The 19,806-nt window shown below is 51.9% G+C and overlaps 1 protein-coding gene across 6 annotated transcripts in view; it reads right to left on the reverse strand.

Annotated features, from left to right (window-relative positions):
- Positions 1–499: 499 nt before the first annotated feature.
- The window catches only part of SPATA20 (spermatogenesis associated 20), a 40,973-nt gene continuing 21,666 nt past the window's right edge, over positions 500–19,806 (reverse strand). The window contains exons 16-19 of one of the 6 annotated variants that reach the window (XR_009463824.1): positions 13,740–13,906; positions 9,396–9,493; positions 4,372–4,670; positions 500–2,449 (exon numbers count right to left, since the gene is read on the reverse strand). Coding sequence is in view for 1 of the 6 variants with exons in the window: in XM_019494365.2 (XP_019349910.2) it covers positions 2,446–2,449; positions 13,740–13,906 (171 nt within the window). In the remaining 5 variants the exon portion in view is untranslated. Of the gene's footprint in view, positions 2,450–4,371; positions 9,494–13,739; positions 13,907–19,806 lie in introns of all 6 variants that reach the window. The other 5 variants (XR_009463823.1, XR_002092424.2, XR_002092423.2 and 2 more) reach the window with 5 other exon arrangements.

Here is a 19,806-nt window from a genome sequence, read left to right on the forward strand (position 1 = left end):
CATTGCTAGCTGCCCCAGATAGAGAAAACAATGAGCCCTGAGCCAGCACAAGAAATGGCTCTATCAAGCACTATTCTGTAGATTGCTTTTGTGCCAACATTGGACTAGTGTCCTCGGTCCTGGCCTGGCATTGATGGAAAAGGAAGTTACAATCACACCCATCACCACTCTATTTCACTATTACAGCTCGGGGACATCTTGCTTTTTAAAATCAGGGCAGACACCCGATTGTCTCTGAGCTTCTCATCCCTAAATCCACTGAACCTCTGCTCTCCATTCAGTGGCGTAACCAGATATGGGTGCATGGGACCCCAGTCCTGGGCACTGATTTAGAGGGAGCACCAGAAGGGTGCGAGGAAGGAAGAACTTAGCACCCCCTCTCCCCCTAGAGCCCCCCAAATTCCTAGACATGCTTCTGCCTCCGTTTCACAACCATACCGATTCACAACCTCAGGCTTTCAAGACTCAGGAATCAGGCCCCAAAAATCAGCATACTGTATTCAAAATTAAATCATGAGATTTTAATATGCGTTGGCTTTCTTTTCTTTGCTATCTGAGCTGTTACAGTTGTCATGCTTGTCCTTGGCACCACAACAGTGACTTTTTGCACGAGGAAGCAGATTCCCACGATTCCAGGAGTTGGGGATTCAAGACCAACACCAAATATCCCCCAAACAATAAAAATCAAGACAGCGGGCAACACCGTTACCTTCTCACCTCTTTGCAGTTCCAGGTGACAGCTACAGCAATGGTTTGCAGGGAGAAATAAGTCAGGGATTCATTTCATGCATGTTTAGCCTCCGTTGACATAATTTAGCAGCTGTAAACACAGGGAAGGGGGTTGAAACATGTGAGCAGCTCTCCACACTCCCAAAGTAGCAGGGACTGCAGTCTGAGAACCATTCTTCCTGAAAAATACCTGGCCTGATTCTTTTATTCCAGCCCTGAAGAGAGCATTGAACACTCCTTTTTCTCCAAATAGGTTCACAGAGGAAGGCTAGATGGAAAAAAAAATGTGCAAAAAACCCAACAAATGGGGACAGAAAAGGTAAATTTATTTAACAAACTAGTATGGCGCACACTTCGATATTCTGCCCTTCAAAAAACAGTGTATTATAATAGTAAAGATACTACAGTGTTCCCTGTTATAAAAATATAATACACTATAGCATGTCCTTCTGTTAAATAAACAGTGTTTCACATTGCAATGTTCCTCTCTTATTTAAATAAAAATCCTTCTGAATCAGACATTATGCCACTCTTATTAAAACAGGCTATGTGGAATGGCTTTGTGGCCCTGAATGTTTTAAGCGACTGTAACGTTGCTAGATGGCTGTGCTGGCACCTTTTCTCATGAGGGACCATGGGCCATAGTCTGTCTCCTGTCACATATGGACTCTTCAGTCATTTGGAAAATCCCACTGGATGCCTCTCTGCAATCCAGCAGTTTGAATGCCTCCAAAGTGCTGGTCCTTTGCTCAGAAAAGACCCCCATTGGTTTCATGATCTGAGTGATGGATAGTGAAACCAATGTGCCTCTGAACAAGGATCATTTAGATTACAGCTGTGGCCCTGCTAAACTTGAACGGCCCCTGTATGCGTTACCCCGATGATACGCTCATGAACAGTCTGAAACCCACACGCGGCATACGCTGGGAACGGTGGCCCCGAGTCCCAGGAGAGGCCACAAGCCCCATTACAAACAGAACACAATCAGCATGTGAGTCACTGAGCAGAAACTTTTCACATCGCTGCTTCTTGTCATGTCCACGCGGCTGTCAACAAAACCTTAATTTAATTGTGCAGACAAGCAAGGGGTGGAAAACAACAGTTTCAGCAAATCAACGTAATTTGCAGGGAAATTGGTGAGTTACTGGCAGGAAATGTAATGAGGAAGGAAGCGTCTTGGTGCGAGTTTAACTTCTTGCTTCTGCGGCTGCTCCGTCTCTTGGGTCAGAGGGGCATGGCTCCGGGAATGCAGATGGTGGCAGCGGCATTGGCGGGCACAGAGGCTTGACACCCCTTGCCATGCCTCCCTTTCCTGTGGAGGGAGCTTCCTCCCAGCAGCGCCCGCTTCTCAGGAGATACTTCCCACTAAAGATTCGTCTCAAAGTTGCGAGGCCTCATGTATCCCACATGCCCACTTTGGGAAGCCCTCCCAGCACTGCCGGTGCCATGGGATGTCCATTCCTCATCCAGCACCAGCTGCTGGGACTCCTCCTGCCCCTTCTGGCTTGGTCATGCCTCTTGTCCTGACTGCAGGATGCTGGGTCTTTCATGCCTCTCCAGCAATGCCAGCTCCACGCTCTGCACTCACAGCAGCGCCCCACGGGAACACCCCAGCCCTTCGGCAGTGGCGAACCTGACAGCTGTGCCTGGGAACTCCTATTGCTGCAGTGGCGTCTAGCTGGAGGATGAGACTTTCTGGTGCTGACGCTGACGTCTTCATCTGGTTGGGGAAGAGAAAAAAGAAGAAAAAAAACCTACACGCAAGCATTTTATACAGTTTCTGTGCAGTTAAAGCGAGAAGCTGTGTCCCCAGAGGCCAAAGCAGAGGGCTGAAACAGATTAGTTCCTTCCGAGAGATTTTTTTTTTGTTTTTTGGTGGTGTCTCAGTTGACGTTCCACCTCATTAGCAGGCATTGCATCGCAGTGCCTTCTGCCATCCGCTTCCTGCGCGGGGAAGGCATGCGTCTTCCCCCCGCCCCCCTTCTCTCTTCTGCCCCTCCCCAGCTCAGCGCCTGGCCCTTCGTGCAGAAGTTTTGCCACAGTGCAGCGTGGGCAGGCAGAGACCCAACTCCTCTCTCAACAGACATCCTGCCCCTTTCAACTCAGCAAAAGCAATTCAAATGTAAAGAAGTACTGCAGCAAGGGGGGCAGATAAAGGAGACTCAGGCATTGGCACCTCGACGTGCTTCCTCCAAGCCACATTCCCGTCCCGTGGCTCTAAGCAGATTTCCCACCGCATTTGCCCTTGGATGGCAGTGGCATGGGCTGCTGTTGCTCAGTGTAGGAAGGACTGTACCAGGCTGAAGGCACAGAAAAGCCCTGCTTTCGGTCCCAAACACACATAGTTGTTCTACTAACCGCCCCCTTCGGTATCCTTAAAAAGCAGCCACGGAGGATTCTCAACCTCCGCACGCAGAGCAGCATTGGGCATGCTCCTCACCTCCCCTCGCTACCACCAAGGGACCTCTCCAATGGACGTGTGGCAGGTCAGGTGTGAAGTGCATCAAGCCAGCTCTGTTTATTCCTAGCTGGTAGCCAGGGGATGTCAGGAGTTGAGCACTGGTGCATTAACTGTGTGCGTTGAGGGCAGCATGTGTTTGAAGAGTTGGGGCTATGCATGGATATGAATTAATGTTTCCACAGATGCATTAACATGAACATTTCTGGGTCCTCGGATCTCAGCCCTTCTGCTTTGTATGAGGTTCGTTTCAGTTTCTGCACGAATGTTTCTTTGCTTTTTAATACAGTATATAGAAAGGGATATTCCTGGAATGATTACGGGCAAGATGAGCTGATCCAAGAGGCCCTGTGCCAACACTGTGACCTGAGAGCAAAAGCGGACATACAACCCCAGCGTTGCTAATCCTAGTCTCACCCCTTGCCCTTGTTTAAAAATACAGGCTCTTTTTCTTTTGATGACTGATTGGTGAGTCCTTACAGGGCGCTCGTTTCATATTTTTCTATCTAGAAACTCACTCATAATGAATGCAGAAATTCTCCTCTAGTGACCTGACTCCAGGATCAGAGGCTTTATAGAAAACACCAGCTAGCTCAAGACTGCTCATAAACATCCCAACAGCTGGCCAACCTGCCAGCTGGATGGGCTCCTCTCCCAAGTGACAATTGGGATGGTATCCCTTTCCAAATATTTGTTGAAAGTCACTTAGACTAGATGGGCACCTTAGGGGTAAAGGTCACATTTAGAGGTGGCCTAAAACTCTACTAAACCTCAGGGGATCCAGGTGACATCAGGGGGTTCATTTCAGCACATTACAGAGATAAGGAACAGCTGAGCAGTTTGTTTCTGAGTTTCCCACAGTTCATAGACATTAGGGCTAGAAGGGACCTCGCGAGATCATTGAGTCCAGCCCCCCGTTGAAGGGGTAGGAAGTCAGCTGGGGTCAAAGGATCCCAGCAAGGTAAATGTCCAAATGTTTCTTGAAAGTGTCCAGAGTAGATGCTTGCACCCCTCTGCGGGGAGTCTGTCCAGGCCATGGGGGCTCGGACAGTAAAGAAGTTCTTCCTTATGTCCAGCCTGAAACGGTTTTGGAGGAGTTTGTGACCGTTTGACTTTGTCATCCCTTGGGGCGCTCTGGTGAGCAGGCATTCCCCCAGATCCTGATGCACCCCTTATATACTTACAGGTAGCCACCAGGTCCCCCCTGAGCCTGCGCTTCTCCAGGCTGAAGAGTCCCCTGGCTCTCTGCCTCTCTTCACAAGGCCTGTTCTCCTGCCCTCTGAGCGTGCACATGGCTCTCTCAAGCTTCTCCACGTCCTTCTTGAATTGTGGAGCCCGGATCCGAGGAGAAGAGGGTCACCCCGGAACAGATCTAAAATCCAGAGCTGAATTGAGGATCTTCCCATCTTTGGGTTTGACTCTCTCTTGTGGGAAAGAATGGTCCAAAAACACTCATTTCTCTTGGGACTCCTCTGCTAATGAACTGAAAGGACAAAGCAGCACAGGCTAGAGCAAGTCACTGGAAACCTTTAAATGTTAAGGGAAGAACACAAACAAAAAAATAATCCCAGAAGGTCAGGGCATTAACCCCCCACAGCAAGCAGATCGGAAAGGCTTGCAGCCCGCACTGGAAACAGCATGCCAATGGGAAGGGGAGGAGGGGGTGGTAGCTGCCAGAGCCACGATGCCACAACTGGGTTTTATTTATTTATTAAGGAGATTTCTTTTCTTCTATAAGCAGGTCAGCCCAATTAAACCTGACAGCTTGTTTACAGCAGGCTCCTACCCGATGGCAGCTTCTGGAGAGGCTGCATTCAACAAGACAGCGCGTGAGAGGGACTAGGGCAGCCAGAGTGACCTGGAAGAGGTAGCAGCACGTGATTGAAGAGAGGGTTCAGACAGTGCTCCCACTGCCAACCTGGACCTCTCCTCCAGGGCAAGGAGGGGAGCTCAGGAACAGGCACGATCCTGGTGCCAAACCCGACAGAAGCAGTGTTGCATGGGTCCACTGAGTCCAGCAGCCAGCACCGTGTGCTGCAACGCAACACCAGCTTGATGTGAAGTGGTCAGCTCATGAGAGACCGGAGAAGCAAGTGTATCTTATATGGTGTGAGAAGGCCAGATGCTTCCCCATGGCAAGCTCAAAGGGCCTGTGCTTTGGGCCCGTCCCCAGAAAACAAGCTCAAGGTATCTGGGCTTCCCCCTAAACAGCCATCAACAAACGCCTCCCTCCGTCTAACCAATTCCTCCAAACCACTCTGATGCGCTGCATGTTGAGTTGCTCTGAGAGTGCCTTCGCTCCCATCCCACGCGACCACCCGCTCTAGCCACGGTGGAGCTTGAAAGCAGGAGGCTGCCTGAGAGCAGATTACTTCCAAAGGACAAAGGTGCGGAGGCAGAAGAGAGATCAGCCATTTGCCAGTGCCAGCAATTTTCTGATGGAATCTCAAAAAACCCCTTTGGCCTCTTCCTAATCCCCACCCCCCCATCTCTTCTACAGGCGAAGCAAGTATTCACAAGATGAGGTGCAAAATTCCTCTTCGACTTCAAACACATGTCTCCTGGCCAGTTACCCCCCGATTCCTGGCATATCCCACTGGAAAGCTCTTAAAACAACCAGCTGGCAAGAGGCAGTACAAAGCTCTGGTTTCCCCTGCATTCACGCCTCCAGATTACAACATCTCTCGTTGGCAGAGGAAACAAGGGGGGAAAAGCAGCCTGTTTTCCAAAGGGAGCCTGACAATATCAGAGAGACTTTGAAAGCACTGTGCTTGCCTGTTTGCAAACAGAAAGGGGGAAGGAGGGCGAGAATAAAGTTCACATTCCTCCAAAGGGATCTCATGTCATTACAGACATCATCCCGTCTCTGCCTGGATGGAAGAGATTATTAAAAATGTCTCCCTCAGATCTATGTGCAGTAAATAATGTGAGCAGTTTTTAATGAACTCTGAATCCAGAGCTGCCATAATGCTGGTGTTGGTCTCATAAAAACTCCTGCTGAGATGATTTCATAGACATTTGGGCTGGAAGGGACCTCAGAAGACCATCGAGTCCAGCCCCCTGCCCCAGGGGCAGGAAGACAGCAGGGGTCAAAGGATCCCAGCAAGATAAGCATCCAAACATTTCTTAAAGGAGTCCAGAGTAGGTGCTTGCACCACCTCTGGCGACAGTCCGTTCCAGGCCTTGGGGGCTCGGACAGTAAAGAAGTTCTTCCTTATGTCCAGTCTGAAACGGTCTTGGAGGAGTTTGTAACCATTTGATCTTGTCGTCCCTTGGGGTGCTCTGGTGAACAGGCGTTCCCCCAGATCCTGGTGAGCACCCCTTATATACTTATAGGTGGCCACTAGGTCACCCCTGAGCCTGTGCTTCTTCAGGCTGAAGAGTCCCATGGCTCTCCGCCTCTCATCCTAAGGCCTGTTTTCCTGACCTCTGAGCATGTGCGTGGCTCTCCTCTGCACTCTATCAAGCTTCTCCACATCTTTTTTAAATTGTGGAGCCGACTTGGATGCAGTACTCCAGCTGCGGCCTCACCAAGGCCGAGTACAGTGGGAGGATGACATCCTGGGATTTGCTTGAGAAGCATCTATGGATGCAAGCCAGAGTTTTGCTCACTTTACCTGTTGCGACGTCGCATTGGTAGCTCATATTCATCTTGTGATCAACCATGACCCCCAAGCCCCTTTCGGCTGCGGTGCTAGCAAGCGTAGCACTGCCAAGCCTATAAGCATGCAGTGGGTTTTTCTTCCCAAGGTGGAGTACCTTGCATTTTTCGGAGTTGAATGCCATCAAGTTTTCGTCCGCCCATGTTCTGAGCCTGTCAAGGTCAGCCTGGATCACCAACTTGTCCTCAGGTATGGACACTTTACCCTGAAGTTTGGTGTCATCGGCAAACTTGGCCAGTCCGCTTCTGATACCAATATCCACATCATTAATGAAGATGTTAAAGAGTACAGGCCCAAGGACAGAGCCTTGGGGGACCCCACTGGTCGCAGCACACCACAATGATTGACTTCCATCAACTACCACTCTCTGGGTCCGACCTGGGTCTGAGCCAACTCCCCAGCCAGTGAACTGTGACATAGCCGAGTTGCACTGTGTCCCCTTTGGGATAGTTTGATCACGCAGAGACTCAGGCACTGAGCTGTGGCTGCACTGCCAGCTTCACTGCCAGCTTCCTCTGCTTCATCCTGCCCCCTCTGAGGTCTGTGGCACATTGGGTGTCAGATCAGCTTCATCTCTTATTATTTTCAGTTGAAACAGCTGACCAGTGGTGAAAATTTGGGGTTTCTGCTTCATATTCTCCTTCACAAGACAGGTCTGTTTTCCATGTAAAATAACTTTCCATTGGAACACCTAAGATCCAAAATCTGAAGAAAATTTAATCTGAAAATGCCACCGAGGAGCATCACAGGGATGGAAGGCCCAGTGCCTTGTGCTGCCATTCTCCTCTAGGATGGCCACTCTCAACCAGAGTGCCACACCACCCTAGGGTGCCTTGAGATCCTTTCAAGAGTGCCACGGGGTACCATACAGTGTTAGCATGGATAGTGGTGCAAATATGATGCATAGGAGAAACCCAGAGATTTCAAATAGGAATCTATAGTGTTAAAAGCATTCTCACCTGCTGGGATCTGAGTTCTCTGCAACAGAAAAATTGCTCTATTATTTTGTCTCAGTCAAAAAACAAGAGCTGGCATTTTCCAAGGGGGACCTTGAGTCTACCGAGGCTGAGAACCACTGCTCTAGGAGCTGGCTCCCCAGCTGAACAACATCCTCCATGAAGCACTGCAGCAGCTCAGCAAGATGCCAGGTGGCTTGCAGCAGACGTAGTGCGCTCAGGAAGCCCAGCTCAGAGTGAAACCAGAGGGCAGAAAATCCCTGAACCCTGCTTCCCATGAAGCGGCATACCTATGTTTCTGAATGTAAGCTCTTCAGCAGTCTGCAATGCTCCATCAAAAGTGCTTCGTTTTCAGCATTGCAAACATTTCCTAAGCGAAGCACTAGGACCCGACTTCATTACCGCCCCCAGAGCACTGGCAATCAAGAAGCAAAAGCTCTCTGAAATGACTGCATTGCTTGGACCATGGCATAGAGCCTGGCAAACTAAAACACCAAGGGACAACCTCCATGTCACCTCCCCTGTGCCGCCCTGTTCCAAGTGACTCGAACAGAAACAGAACTGATTAGCCCTGCTGGAGTGCAGCAAGGCCCCCAGCTCAGGGTATGGTCCAGCTTACCTAACACAGCTGCTTTGTGTTGCCATAATGATTTATTGCACCAAATTCCTGCTTCATTTCCCACTCCCAATATAACCCTAGACTGTAGCGTCTCTGCATCATCTCTTGCATACACCACGTACCTGCATGACTATACATGTAGCCTTAGCACCTGCTTAAAAAGGCTAAATAAGAGACAGGAGGTTTCCAACCAGGATGCAGTAAGGTTCAAAGTCAAGGTTAGTTTTTGGTTCCAGGGTCTGTCAGAGCCAGGAGGGTGAAACCAGTCCCATCCCAATTATAATAGAGCAAATTAGATCAGGCATACCTCTTCTTAACAAGAGTTGGGAACCATCTAGTAGAGCAGTGAGCAACTAGATAAGCTGCAGCCTGGTGCTTAAGTCACATGGGACTGCTTCGGCCAATCAGAAAGGAAAATAAATCAGCAAATGTCATGCACACTCATCTGTCACTCTGCAAAGAGCCAAAATCTGTCTGGTGATGGCACACAGGAGGCAGCAAGAGTATGTCTGTGTACATGCACACTCAAGGAAAAGAGTTAGCAAACCCCAAGTTCTACTGCAGGGTCAAAGGTCCTCCCAGGGGCAGATAGGGCTAGGTTGGTTCAGGCCACCTTTGACTCCCCTGCCCAAATTACCAGCCCCCAATTAGAGCTGGGACATGGTGGGGGTGGAGGCAACCTTTGGCACCCATCTACATCATCCACATTCATACCTTGCAAAGCTACCACAGCACTAGTATTTACCTGGATGCAAACGCTCCAGGTTCTCATTGCATTCATGCTTCAGCAGCTATGTCCCATCAGCCATGTCCAATCAGCAACCTTGCCTGCACTGCATATTAAGTCATGTATTTTACAAGCAATCCAGTCATGGAAAAATACCACATCAGAATGGGTAGCTGTGCTGAAGGGTAACATTTTCAAACTGGCTTAGCTCCTAAGTCACTCGGGGGCTTTTCAGAAATGTTACCTGGTGTTGCTATAGGAACCCAAATAGTTTACTTGTCTGACTTCTTCGCAACCTGAAGTGAACATTAACGCTGGGATCTGCCCTTGATTTGTTGCTTTCTGAAGCGAGAGAAGAGGGAAAAGAGAGAAAAATAGCTGGGTAAGCAGAGGTAGAGATGCACAAATGGATTTTGAATGTAGCTTCCTACACCTGAATTTCCACTGCTTTCTAGGCATGCAAAAATCCCCCCCGGGGCAGGAAGGAGATGGGACGCAGGGGCCACGAGACAACTGCTAAGGTGACACGCTTCAAAAGCACCAACCTATGCAGGTTTGAAAACTAATGTGCAATTGCTCCTATAGCTTTGCTTTATCCCTCTGGACCTCCCTGAGTTCCATCTGCACAGGACATCAGCCACTTCTCAATCAGGCATAACGTTACTGGGGTTGGTGATCTCACACCTTTGGCTGATGACAATGCAGCCAAATACAGGCCAGTTCCCTAGATCAATGATTCTCAACTGGGTGCCTTGAGATCCTTTCAAGGGTTATGCAGGATGCCCCACGGGCCAGGTACAGACATTACACTTTTAAGTGATCAGAAACCAGTCTATACCCGTAACAGAAGTTCAGCACACAGTCAGGTTTAAAAAATAGCAAAATCCCATCTTAGATTTTCCCCCCGCACCAAAGGGCAAATGCGTGTTCTGTTCATTACCGACCTAAACTACGCCACTTACAGAAAACCGCTTAACTTAGATCACTTCCACCTCGTGCTTTGTGAATGTCTGTATCTAGCCCCAATGGTAGCACTGTTAGGTGTGCAAACACGACTGTGAGATAAACCCAGAGATTTCAAATAGGAATCTTTATATGAAAAACTATCTGACCTGCTGTAGTCTTCCTGAGTTTCTGCAACAGAAGAATTGCTCTATTATTTTTCTGTAGTCAAAAAACAAGTGAAAACTAAAAGCTGGCATTTGCCAAGAGGTGTCTTGAGTCTGAAACAGCGTGGAACCACTGCCCTAGATTCATTTACCCGTTTTGAAGGGCCCTGTGTTCCTGCCCTGATGCTTCTCCTGTCCTTAAATTGGGTCTCCGAGTACGTTGTCAGCCACAGCCCCATGAAGCTTGGTGTTCAGCTGATTTGAAGAACCTGTTCCTACAGTCCCTGTCTACGTAAAACACCAGTCGTCTCTCGTGGGCGACTGACAGTCACAATCAAAGGGAAACCCCATGTTCTGGGCAGGCTGCTTTGCACAGCCCTGGGCCTGGCGCCTCCACGTGGTGCCCTGTCAGCACGTGGGCAGATGCCCGTGACTTGAAACGTGCATCCCCCCCTCACCACTACACCCTATATGCCCCATGCTTTCCTGCTTCAGATCCCCTTCCCCAATACTCCTGATGCTGCCCTGTGCACCTCAGACCCCCCACCCACCACTGCTGCCCTCCATGCCTGTCTCATACCCACCCACCCCCCATTGCCCCAGCTACCCCACCAACCAGGCTACAGCACGATCCTTCCCGGCAGCCCCGTGATCCCGCCCAACACCCTTGCTTCCCATCGCGTGCCATCAGTAAACCTTTCCTCCCTTCTCCTGGTTTACAGAACAGCATCACTGAGGGGTAGTTGCTGTTTGAAGCTGGCATGCTGGGTTTTAATGAGCTGCCCAACATCCTGGGAGGGGAAGGAGGAGGGGTTGTGACCAATTACCTGATTCTTGACCAAACAGTAACAAAACCAGGGTGGAAGAGCAGTACAAATGCCAGCGGGTGGTAGCCCCAGTAGAAATACTTTGCAGGACTCCCTTCCTTTTACCCAAGGATGCTGGAGCACTTTGCAGCAGGAGTTAATTAGGGCTCCTGGCCCCTGCAAGGCAGCAGCTTTGTCAGCACTCCTCTGGAAACAAACACCAGGTAACATCTTACCCTGCTTTGCTGCTGGGAAAACTGGGGTAGGGAGGGCCTGGCTTTCACAGGTGCTGAGGATAGCACAACTGAAGGCAGTGGCTGCTTCAGGGGCTTAGTACCTCTGTAAAGTGCTCTCCAAAGCCTAAACTCTGCAGAGGATTTAAGCAAGAAAATGAGACCACAGACTAACAAAAGAAGTGCTGGGTAGAGCCGGGGAAGTCATAAATAAGCTATTGCGGTGCTTAGTCACTAGAGGGTGCCCCCTGAGCTCCTTAGAGCAGAGGTTCCCAGACTCTTTCTTATTGCATACCCCCTTCCAGATTAACCAACTGCCCGGGTGCCCCCACCAGCACGTTTTATATATTTTAACCCCTTAAATGTCAATTATAATGAAAATTAAATCTGCCATTACACAATTTCTCCCATGTACCCTCATTGAGATGTCTTGTGTCCCCCCAGGGGTACATATACCATGGTTTGGAAACCTTTGCCTTAGAGCCTTATTCTACAAAGCTTCATGCCTCACACTCCCTCATCTGCTGTCCCATCTTGATGCAACCAGTCCAAGAGCTGGAGCCTCCACCCCTGATCGTATGGTTAATTACCCACAGCATAACGATTTGCAGTTGAAGCTTGTCTCGCTTCCACCTCTTGGATCACACTCTATCTCTGCCTGCTGGATGACATAGCCCTCCCCTATCATCAGGCACAGTTTTGCCACCTCAGCACTGCCTAGCAGCTCTTTCAGGCTTCCTGGTGGCTTTGAAGCTTCCTGTCTGCTAGAGATTCCTCCAGCTGGCCCCTATCTAGCTGCATCCTTCCATGGTAGCCCTCCTCCCACAGCAGGGAGGCCAGATAACACACCAAGACCAACAGCTGGGCTTACCAGATGCAGGTAGCTCAACTTCTGCTGCAGTCTTCATCCATCACTGTCCCAGCAGTCACTGCCTCCACTCACCAGCACCACCCCCTCCCCAGTCCCACAGGCCTGGCTGCCTCCTTGTAGCCAGGCTTGCCTCTGGTGAGCTAACTGGGACTCTGAGACTGGCACTATCATGCCAAGAGACAGCAAGGCTCACAGAGCCAGGGTCTCAGACCACTGAAGCTGTATCAAATCCAGGCTGCTTTATAGCGGGCCTGATTCTGCTGTCCTAAGGGTAGGTCTGCACTGCTCCGGTGGTGTCAGAGCGCCACACCAAGACATGCCAGGCCCACTCTACAAACCTGCATCCTGCAGTGGAAGTGGCATTGCCACCCTAGTGTGGCGCTGCGTGTCCTCAGCTGCGCAGCCGAGAGGCCTCACGGGGCCTTGCTCATGGCACAGGCTCAGCATGGCATTCCTGGCACCATACCAGAGCAGTACAGATATACCCTCAGAGACCAGCAGACACAGGGTTTAACCAGGGGCAGAAACCACAGCCTTGAACCACAGCCAGATGCATGGTCTGTCCTGCACTGGTAGCAAGAGGGACCTTGAGCTCTCTGCCCCCGTGCGTGCCCAGAGCAGCAGCAGGTCACCTTATGGACTCTGAAAAACTGATGCACACAATTAAACTCTGCACCACACAGGGCCTGTAGCCCACTGGAGTTGGACGCTGATGACACCCTCCACCTCCTCTCATAGTGATGGGTGGATCAGGGCAGCACTTCTCAGCCCTGAGACAAAGGCAAAATCTTTTACCTTTAATCTCATAGGAGGACAGAAACGTCTGTCAGTGCTAAGCCTCTGTGACGGAGTCGCCTGTATGTTTCAAGAGGGTGACAGAACACTTGACCTTGGAGACGTGGGAGAAGGGCGCAAGAGATTTCCCTTGCTTCAGTGTATGTCTTCCATGCCACGCAATGCCCATCCTTGCCTTTCACGACCTCCCATAGGGAGCTGAACCCCAACGGCTGGGGAAGGGAGTGGAGAGTCAGGACTCTTGGGTTGTCATCCTGCCCCCTGCAGTGAAGTCCTGGGGAGGTGACACGCTCTGTGCCTCAGCTTTCCTGTGTGTAATTTGGGGGCAATATCCCAAATTTGGGGGAAGGTTGCAAAACAGCAGCAGATAAAAGGAGCTGCCGTATTATACCTTATTGCTGGATTCCACGGCACATGGACTCTTCAAGCCTGACTCTACGGTAGATATGAGAACGGACTCCCCAGGCCATGGCCACGGGGACATCATCAGACCTCACTGGACAGGGCTCTTGGGGCAATCGTGGCATGGACGGATGAGGGCTAGAATCAACTCAGAAGACAGGGTGGGGAGAGAAGAGCAGGGGCTGGTTGTGACTGCGTCAGCGGTGCTGAGAACAATCCAGGAGGTGGCTTGTGTACATGAGGCCTTTATTGCAGGCTCCTCTGTCCTGTCCAGGTACAGATACCATGACCGTCTACATAGTCTTTCCTATTTTCTTCCATGTTTGCCAGGGTGCAGAGGAGGCTGAGGGGGGAGGGAGGGTGACATCTTACAGCAGCAGCAGCTTGCGCAGCTCCTGGGTGGAGGTGACAGGCAGAGAGCAGGCAAAGTTTTCACAGAGATATGCAGTGGCTTTTCCATCTTTCTTTTCCAGAGAGGAGAGGAAGGGCAAATGGCAGTACAGGAACCCGGTGCTGTCTCCGTCCGCCAGCATCAGCGCCTGGGATACAGAGGGAGAGAGGGGGAGAAGGTCAGAGAAGCAGAGGCACGGAGAAAGCAGGGGCAGCTTTCAGAGCCTGCCTCATTGAGAACAGCCCTTTGGATGCATCTCCCTCCTCTCTCCTGCAGCTACCGCAGAGACGCCAGGTGCTCTAGGCCACCCACTGCTGCTGGAAGGACACAGCTCACTGGGGGCCCTTCCTCTCCTTTTCCTGCATCCTCTACCCCTGGCATCTCCTTCCCAACATGGCTTCCTCCCTCTTCATCCTCTTTTCCTCCAGCCCTCCCAATGGGCACTTCTACCATAAGGCCCAGACACCCTGGATTGCCCCTCTTAGCAGTGAAAAGGGCTGTAGCCCTCCTGACCACAGCAAGTGCAGGTCATACAGCCTTCACTGGTCCCAGTCCCCTGCTCACAAATGTTGTCATTGTGGGTTCCATCCTGGAAAGCACTGGGCCCCACATCACACTCAGACCAGGATCAAACTCTTGCTGTGGTGGAGCCCCGCAGGACAGAAATCCAGCGACAGGCTCCCCGTCAGACAGGCTTCTTTGCACAGGAGGTCGCACAAGCCTGTCCTATTCCTTTTGTATCGGAAGCAGACACCCGGGCAGCCCTGACCATCATGATACCTGGTTACCCAGCAGTTGCGCTGCAATTCTCAGCCCTGCTGGCAACATCCCAGCAGCCTGCTACCTTACTTCTCTTAAGGGCGCTCAGGCTGCATTCCTCACCTGCACACCAGGCCAGCTTCCTGAACACGAGTTAAGAGCTGAGGACCCAACCAACCCAGGAGACCCCTCTGCCCCGCTCAGTCAGACAGCTGCAAAATTCTGAAAGGGGCCATTTCCTGACCACAGCTCAGGCCAAGAAACCAATGTCCTGAAAACAGCTGGAGTACCAGCTCCGTCTCTACAGACAGGGAGATCCTCCAGCCAACCAGACACAGGGACAAAGCAAGAGTGGACAAGGCAACACCGAGACTGTTAAGCAGCCTATCCACTTGCCACTGGTGGGTCGTGGTTCACACGGCACCTGGCGACTCTCCAAGCCCCAATGCTGACCAAGCGCATCCCCTCCTGCATGCTCCCCTGGAGCTTGTGTGCAGCCAGAAGCCCTGTGCTCTGGATGGGGTATGATGACAGGGGAGTCAAATGGGGCTCACTTTCCCAAGCCAGACTCCAGCAACACCAGTATGCTCTGCCCAGCCAGCACCCAGCTCCCAGCCTGGTCAGTATTACAGGCAGCGGTGTTGTCTGCTCCCTGCCTGGAGCTGTAACTCCACCTGCTGTCCATGTGCTTTACCGAGCTCCCTGCCAGGTCTGCTCAGCCATTCCTCTTCTCAGCCTCCTGCCCGCAGCCGAATCTCACTGCCCACACATCCCCCCAGCCCCAAGGTCAGTCCAACAACTCCACCTCATCCTAAAGCCTCCCTCACATCCCCTCTTGTGCCCTTCTGACCCCACAGTGGCTTTGTGCTGCATCTCTCTGAGCACTCCTTCCACCACCCCATCCCCTGCCCTGCTGCTCCCACCCTCCCCTGGCTAGCCCCAGCCCATCCTGCCCATCCAGACAGGTGTCCGATCCTCCGATCGCCACCCTCATGTAAATGCAGTTAAACCTGAAAGACCATTTCCGTGATGGGAGGGAGCAACAAAGGCTCAGAGCTTCAACTGCAAAGTGCCTGAGTTGCCCCCTGTTAGAAACACTTAGCAGGGGAGAGCAACAAAGAAATGTGGTGCTAATTAATTTTTTAATCAACAGACTGGTTGTTATTAGCTTCTCCAGGGCCAGGGCATTAATGATGAAAGCACTGGGTGGAGCACAGCAGCGAAAACCCGGATCCATTCAGCTTTTGTTTGGATCAGGAAGCAGAATCTCAATGGCCTTAGTTTGAAGGGCGAGATGCAAGAAGACAAGTGAAATGTATGGGGTCGTGCCAGGGATGTTCGGCTGGCTGGAGCGGTCCTGTCATCACTGATCGCACGGGAAGAGGAGAGGGAAACAGGAGGGAAGGAGCAGGGGAAGGAGAGAGGAGCTGAAGTTGATGAGTGTCGCCTTGTCCGTCAAAAAGGATGACAAGGGAGCAAGTGCGAAGCGTGCGTAGTCGGGGAGGTAACAGAGCAGGGAGGAAGCCAGCATGTCCCCCACACAGTGACAGGCCAGAGCTCCCCATCAGCCATCTGGGGATGAGCTGGCAGCCAGAGCCCATTCCCAAGGTCTTCATGTCAGCTCAAGTAGGAAGGATAAAGGGCAGTCTGGGAAACACCGCTGCCCTCCCCAAGCCAGCATCAGCAGAGGATGCTCAGCACCCCTCCCCAGCACGCAGCATGCCCTTGCTTCCCAGTCCACAGCTTACACATGCAAGCAGGAGCAAGAGACATGCTGCAGCCAGGGGCTGAGGCCATTTCTCCATCCCTGCTCCACGCGCACATGCACGGCCTCACTCAGCACTGACACACTGCACAGATCGCACCACTGCCCCTGAGTGCGCACACATGCACACTGTATGGATTGCACCAATGCCTGAATGCACACACACAGGCTGCACAGATCACACCACCTGAATGCGAACACACACACATACACACACAGAACCCAAATCACACCAATACCCCTGAATGCACACACAGGCGCACACATTGCACAGATCACACGAACACCCCTAAGCGCGCGCACACACACACTTGCCAACACTGCACATCTCCCACCCAAACACAGCGACCACCACACACGGACACCAAGTGTGTGCACACCCAGCACATCCTGCCCCACAGCCACCACAGCACAGCCCCCTGCCCTCTTCCCCAAGCATGTACAGACTCAGCAGCACCGCACACTTCTTGTCCTGCAACAACGCTGCTGCACAAGTCACCCCACAAGCTGCATTTACACTTGATGCACATCAGCTCCCAGCCTCTCCCACCACCCAACATACATCCCCTCGCACCCCAGAGCCAGGTGCAAAACCCACCTGCTGAGACACATGATGCAGCCCAGCTGCACCGTGTCCCTGTCATTGCACCTGCCTCCAGGCCCAGGTGATGCCTCCCAAATGCCACGGCCTGCCAGTACCCCTCACTGAGAGGCCTCAGCCTCCTCATCTGGACCCAGCTAGCTCTCCTACTACTGCCTGCTCTCTGACACAGCTACCAAGCCCCATGCGCCTTCCTTCGGCCTCTCCCAACACCACCCCCAGCCAGTGCACAGCCCCAGCCCCTCGTTTTTGGGGGAGGCTTCCTCTTCACACAGCAGCCACTGCTGCCCTTTCACAACCCCTCCCTAACCCAGGCCTCTCTCCCATTGCTCTGCTCCCATCTAGGCCATAGGGGTGGGGAGCCTCCCTCAGACCCAGCTGGAAGCCACCTGCACCCTCCCCTGGCTGCCCGGGTCACCTCCCATGCCTCTGCTCCCTCCTCTGCCACCCCCTCTCTCACCGGCTTTGTCTGGAATTAATTCTAGGAGTGATTAATTACCAATTCACAGCCAGTCTGAAATTCATTATTCATTTTCTTGCAGCCTCCCAAAGGTGCTCTTGCTGGGGCCAGGATAAAGAAGAGCCGGCACACTAGCTCTGTGGCTGAGGAGATAATGGAGCCCTTCCTAATTACCCTAAAGACCATTAGCAGGCCAGGGAAGTAACCCTGGAGCAGGCTCAGGCCCATGCCGCGTTCAGAGTGACACAGGTGCCGCGGTCAGGCCTGCCTCCCTCTGCCCCTGGCACCAGGTCCCCAGTCCACCACCCCCTCGCTGGCACCGAATAGCAGGGAGCTCAGGATGTGTTAACACCTCCTCATTCTCAGAGGACCAGTGGGATGCGGAGGGCAAGCCCTCATTTTGGCACTCAGCAAGAGCTGCCAAGCCCTGCCCACTGTGACAGCCAGAGATCTCAAGGTCTGCCTTCAACAGCACCACCAAAAACCCCATGTCCATGCCCTCCTTCCCTGCTGCGTGGAGGGGAGAGCCAGGGCAATAGCAGCAGTGATGCAGATGCTCTATCTGAGCATGTCAAAGCATGCTACAGCAGTGGGTAACAGGTAACTGAGGTCTGGGGGTCAGTGATGGAGGCAGAGAGAGGGGAAGGGACTTGCCCACAGTCACAACGCAATCAGCAGTAAGGTCAAGAGGTCTCCAACCATCAGAGAGACCACCACTAGGCTTCATTTTACAACTCCCCAGTGCTGCAGCTGATTTGGCAGAGACATGGAGGCAATGCTGGACCCCAGCAGCACAGCACCAGGGAGCACCCTGCTACCCAGTTTTTATGCAGCAGTGCCACCCTTCAGATGAGGCAGATGGGTGGGCTTGGCCCTCCCGGTGCTTACAAACCCCGCCACACTTCACCAGTGACTGCACACACTCATGGAATTTAAGCAACCGTTACAATCACGTGGACGAGAGAAGTTACCCTGCATCAAACCCAACAAGCTCAAGGCAGAAAGAGCTGGTTGCAGAAAGAGTCCCCACTGCCAAGACTCTGCATTCAACCACATCCTTTGGCAAACTGCTATACTGGCTAACTATCCTCACCCCAGCTTTGCAGTTCAAGCAACGAGGAGTTGGCTTTCCTGCCTCTGTGAAAATTCCAACACAGGTCACTGATTCATAGAAAACGAGGGTTGGAAGGGACCTCAGGAGGTCACATCTAGTCCAACCCCCTGCTCAAAGCAGGACTGTCCCCAACTAGATCATCACAGTCAGGGTTTTGTTAAGCCGGGTCTTAAAAATCTCCAAGGATGGAGATTGCACCACCTCTCTAGGTCAACGGTTCCCAACCTTTTAAGACCGTGGACAAGCAAACCACAGACCAGAAGTGACCGCGGACCAGCGTACTGCAGACCAGCAGCCAACCCTTTTTTATAAGGAGTACTCAGTATAAAAAAAAGGGTTTGCTGCCGGTCCGCAGTACGCCGGTCACTTCCAGACTTCCAGTCTGGTAGCCAACCCTCCTGTGGAACAGCAGCCAACCCTTCGCGGCCCGAGGGTTGGGAACCTCTGCTCTAGGTCACCTGTTCCAATGCTTCACCACCCTCCTAGTATCCAACTTAAACCTCCCTTGCTGCAACTTGAGCTCGTTGCTCCTTGTTCTGTCATCTGCCACCACTGCGAACGGTCCAGCTCCACAGACCAGGTATAGCTCACCTCTGTCCCTAGTGGTGATCTCCATTTTCTTGTTCCAAACTGCTGGTGAGAGCAGCTGTGCAACGGATGCTGCGTTGCACCCTTTGAAGGGGGAGGCATGACTCTTCAATATATGGCTGTTCCATCACTTAGCAAAGTGGAAGTTAATGTTTTGAGCCAAAAGACTGTAGATAAAGGGAGGATGCTATCACTATTAACGCAAAGCTGATTAGCAGGCACATAGCCTGAAATACTGTCATATAACACGATCGGCCTGAGTTCCCAGGACCCTTGCTATCACAGCCCTCTGCAATGAAGGGTTTAAATGGGTATCATCCACAGAGGCTCCTAATGACTCCGTTCTTCCATTTTCATGGATCAGCAGCCACCCCTTGCCATGGGTTCCCCTGATGCTGGCACAGGACAAATTCGCCGGCTCCCTTGACCTCGATGCTTCTCATTACAGAAAGAATTTTACTGCAATGTTTGTGAGGGATTAATTACCGGAACGACTCAGTTCATCGTGCCCCAGCAGATGGGCCTAGCCCCCAGCTTCTCGCCAGCTGTGGGTGGGTGAGGTGTTGGGAGATGTGCTGACGTTTCTCCAGCTCCGCCGCTGCATTCCAGCACGAGGGACTCGGGGCTGCTCTGCCTCTGGCTTTTTCGTGGGATTAAGAGAAACAATAAACAAGAGGGTTGAGAGGAAGACACTGCGATGACCCACCATTTATTCCTTCCGGCAGTGGCTCTGAGGTGCAATTGTGGTGGAGACGCAGATG

Source organism: Alligator mississippiensis, chromosome 8, assembly GCF_030867095.1.
Source record: "Alligator mississippiensis isolate rAllMis1 chromosome 8, rAllMis1, whole genome shotgun sequence".
In the NCBI taxonomy this organism is placed as follows: domain Eukaryota; kingdom Metazoa; phylum Chordata; order Crocodylia; family Alligatoridae; genus Alligator; species Alligator mississippiensis.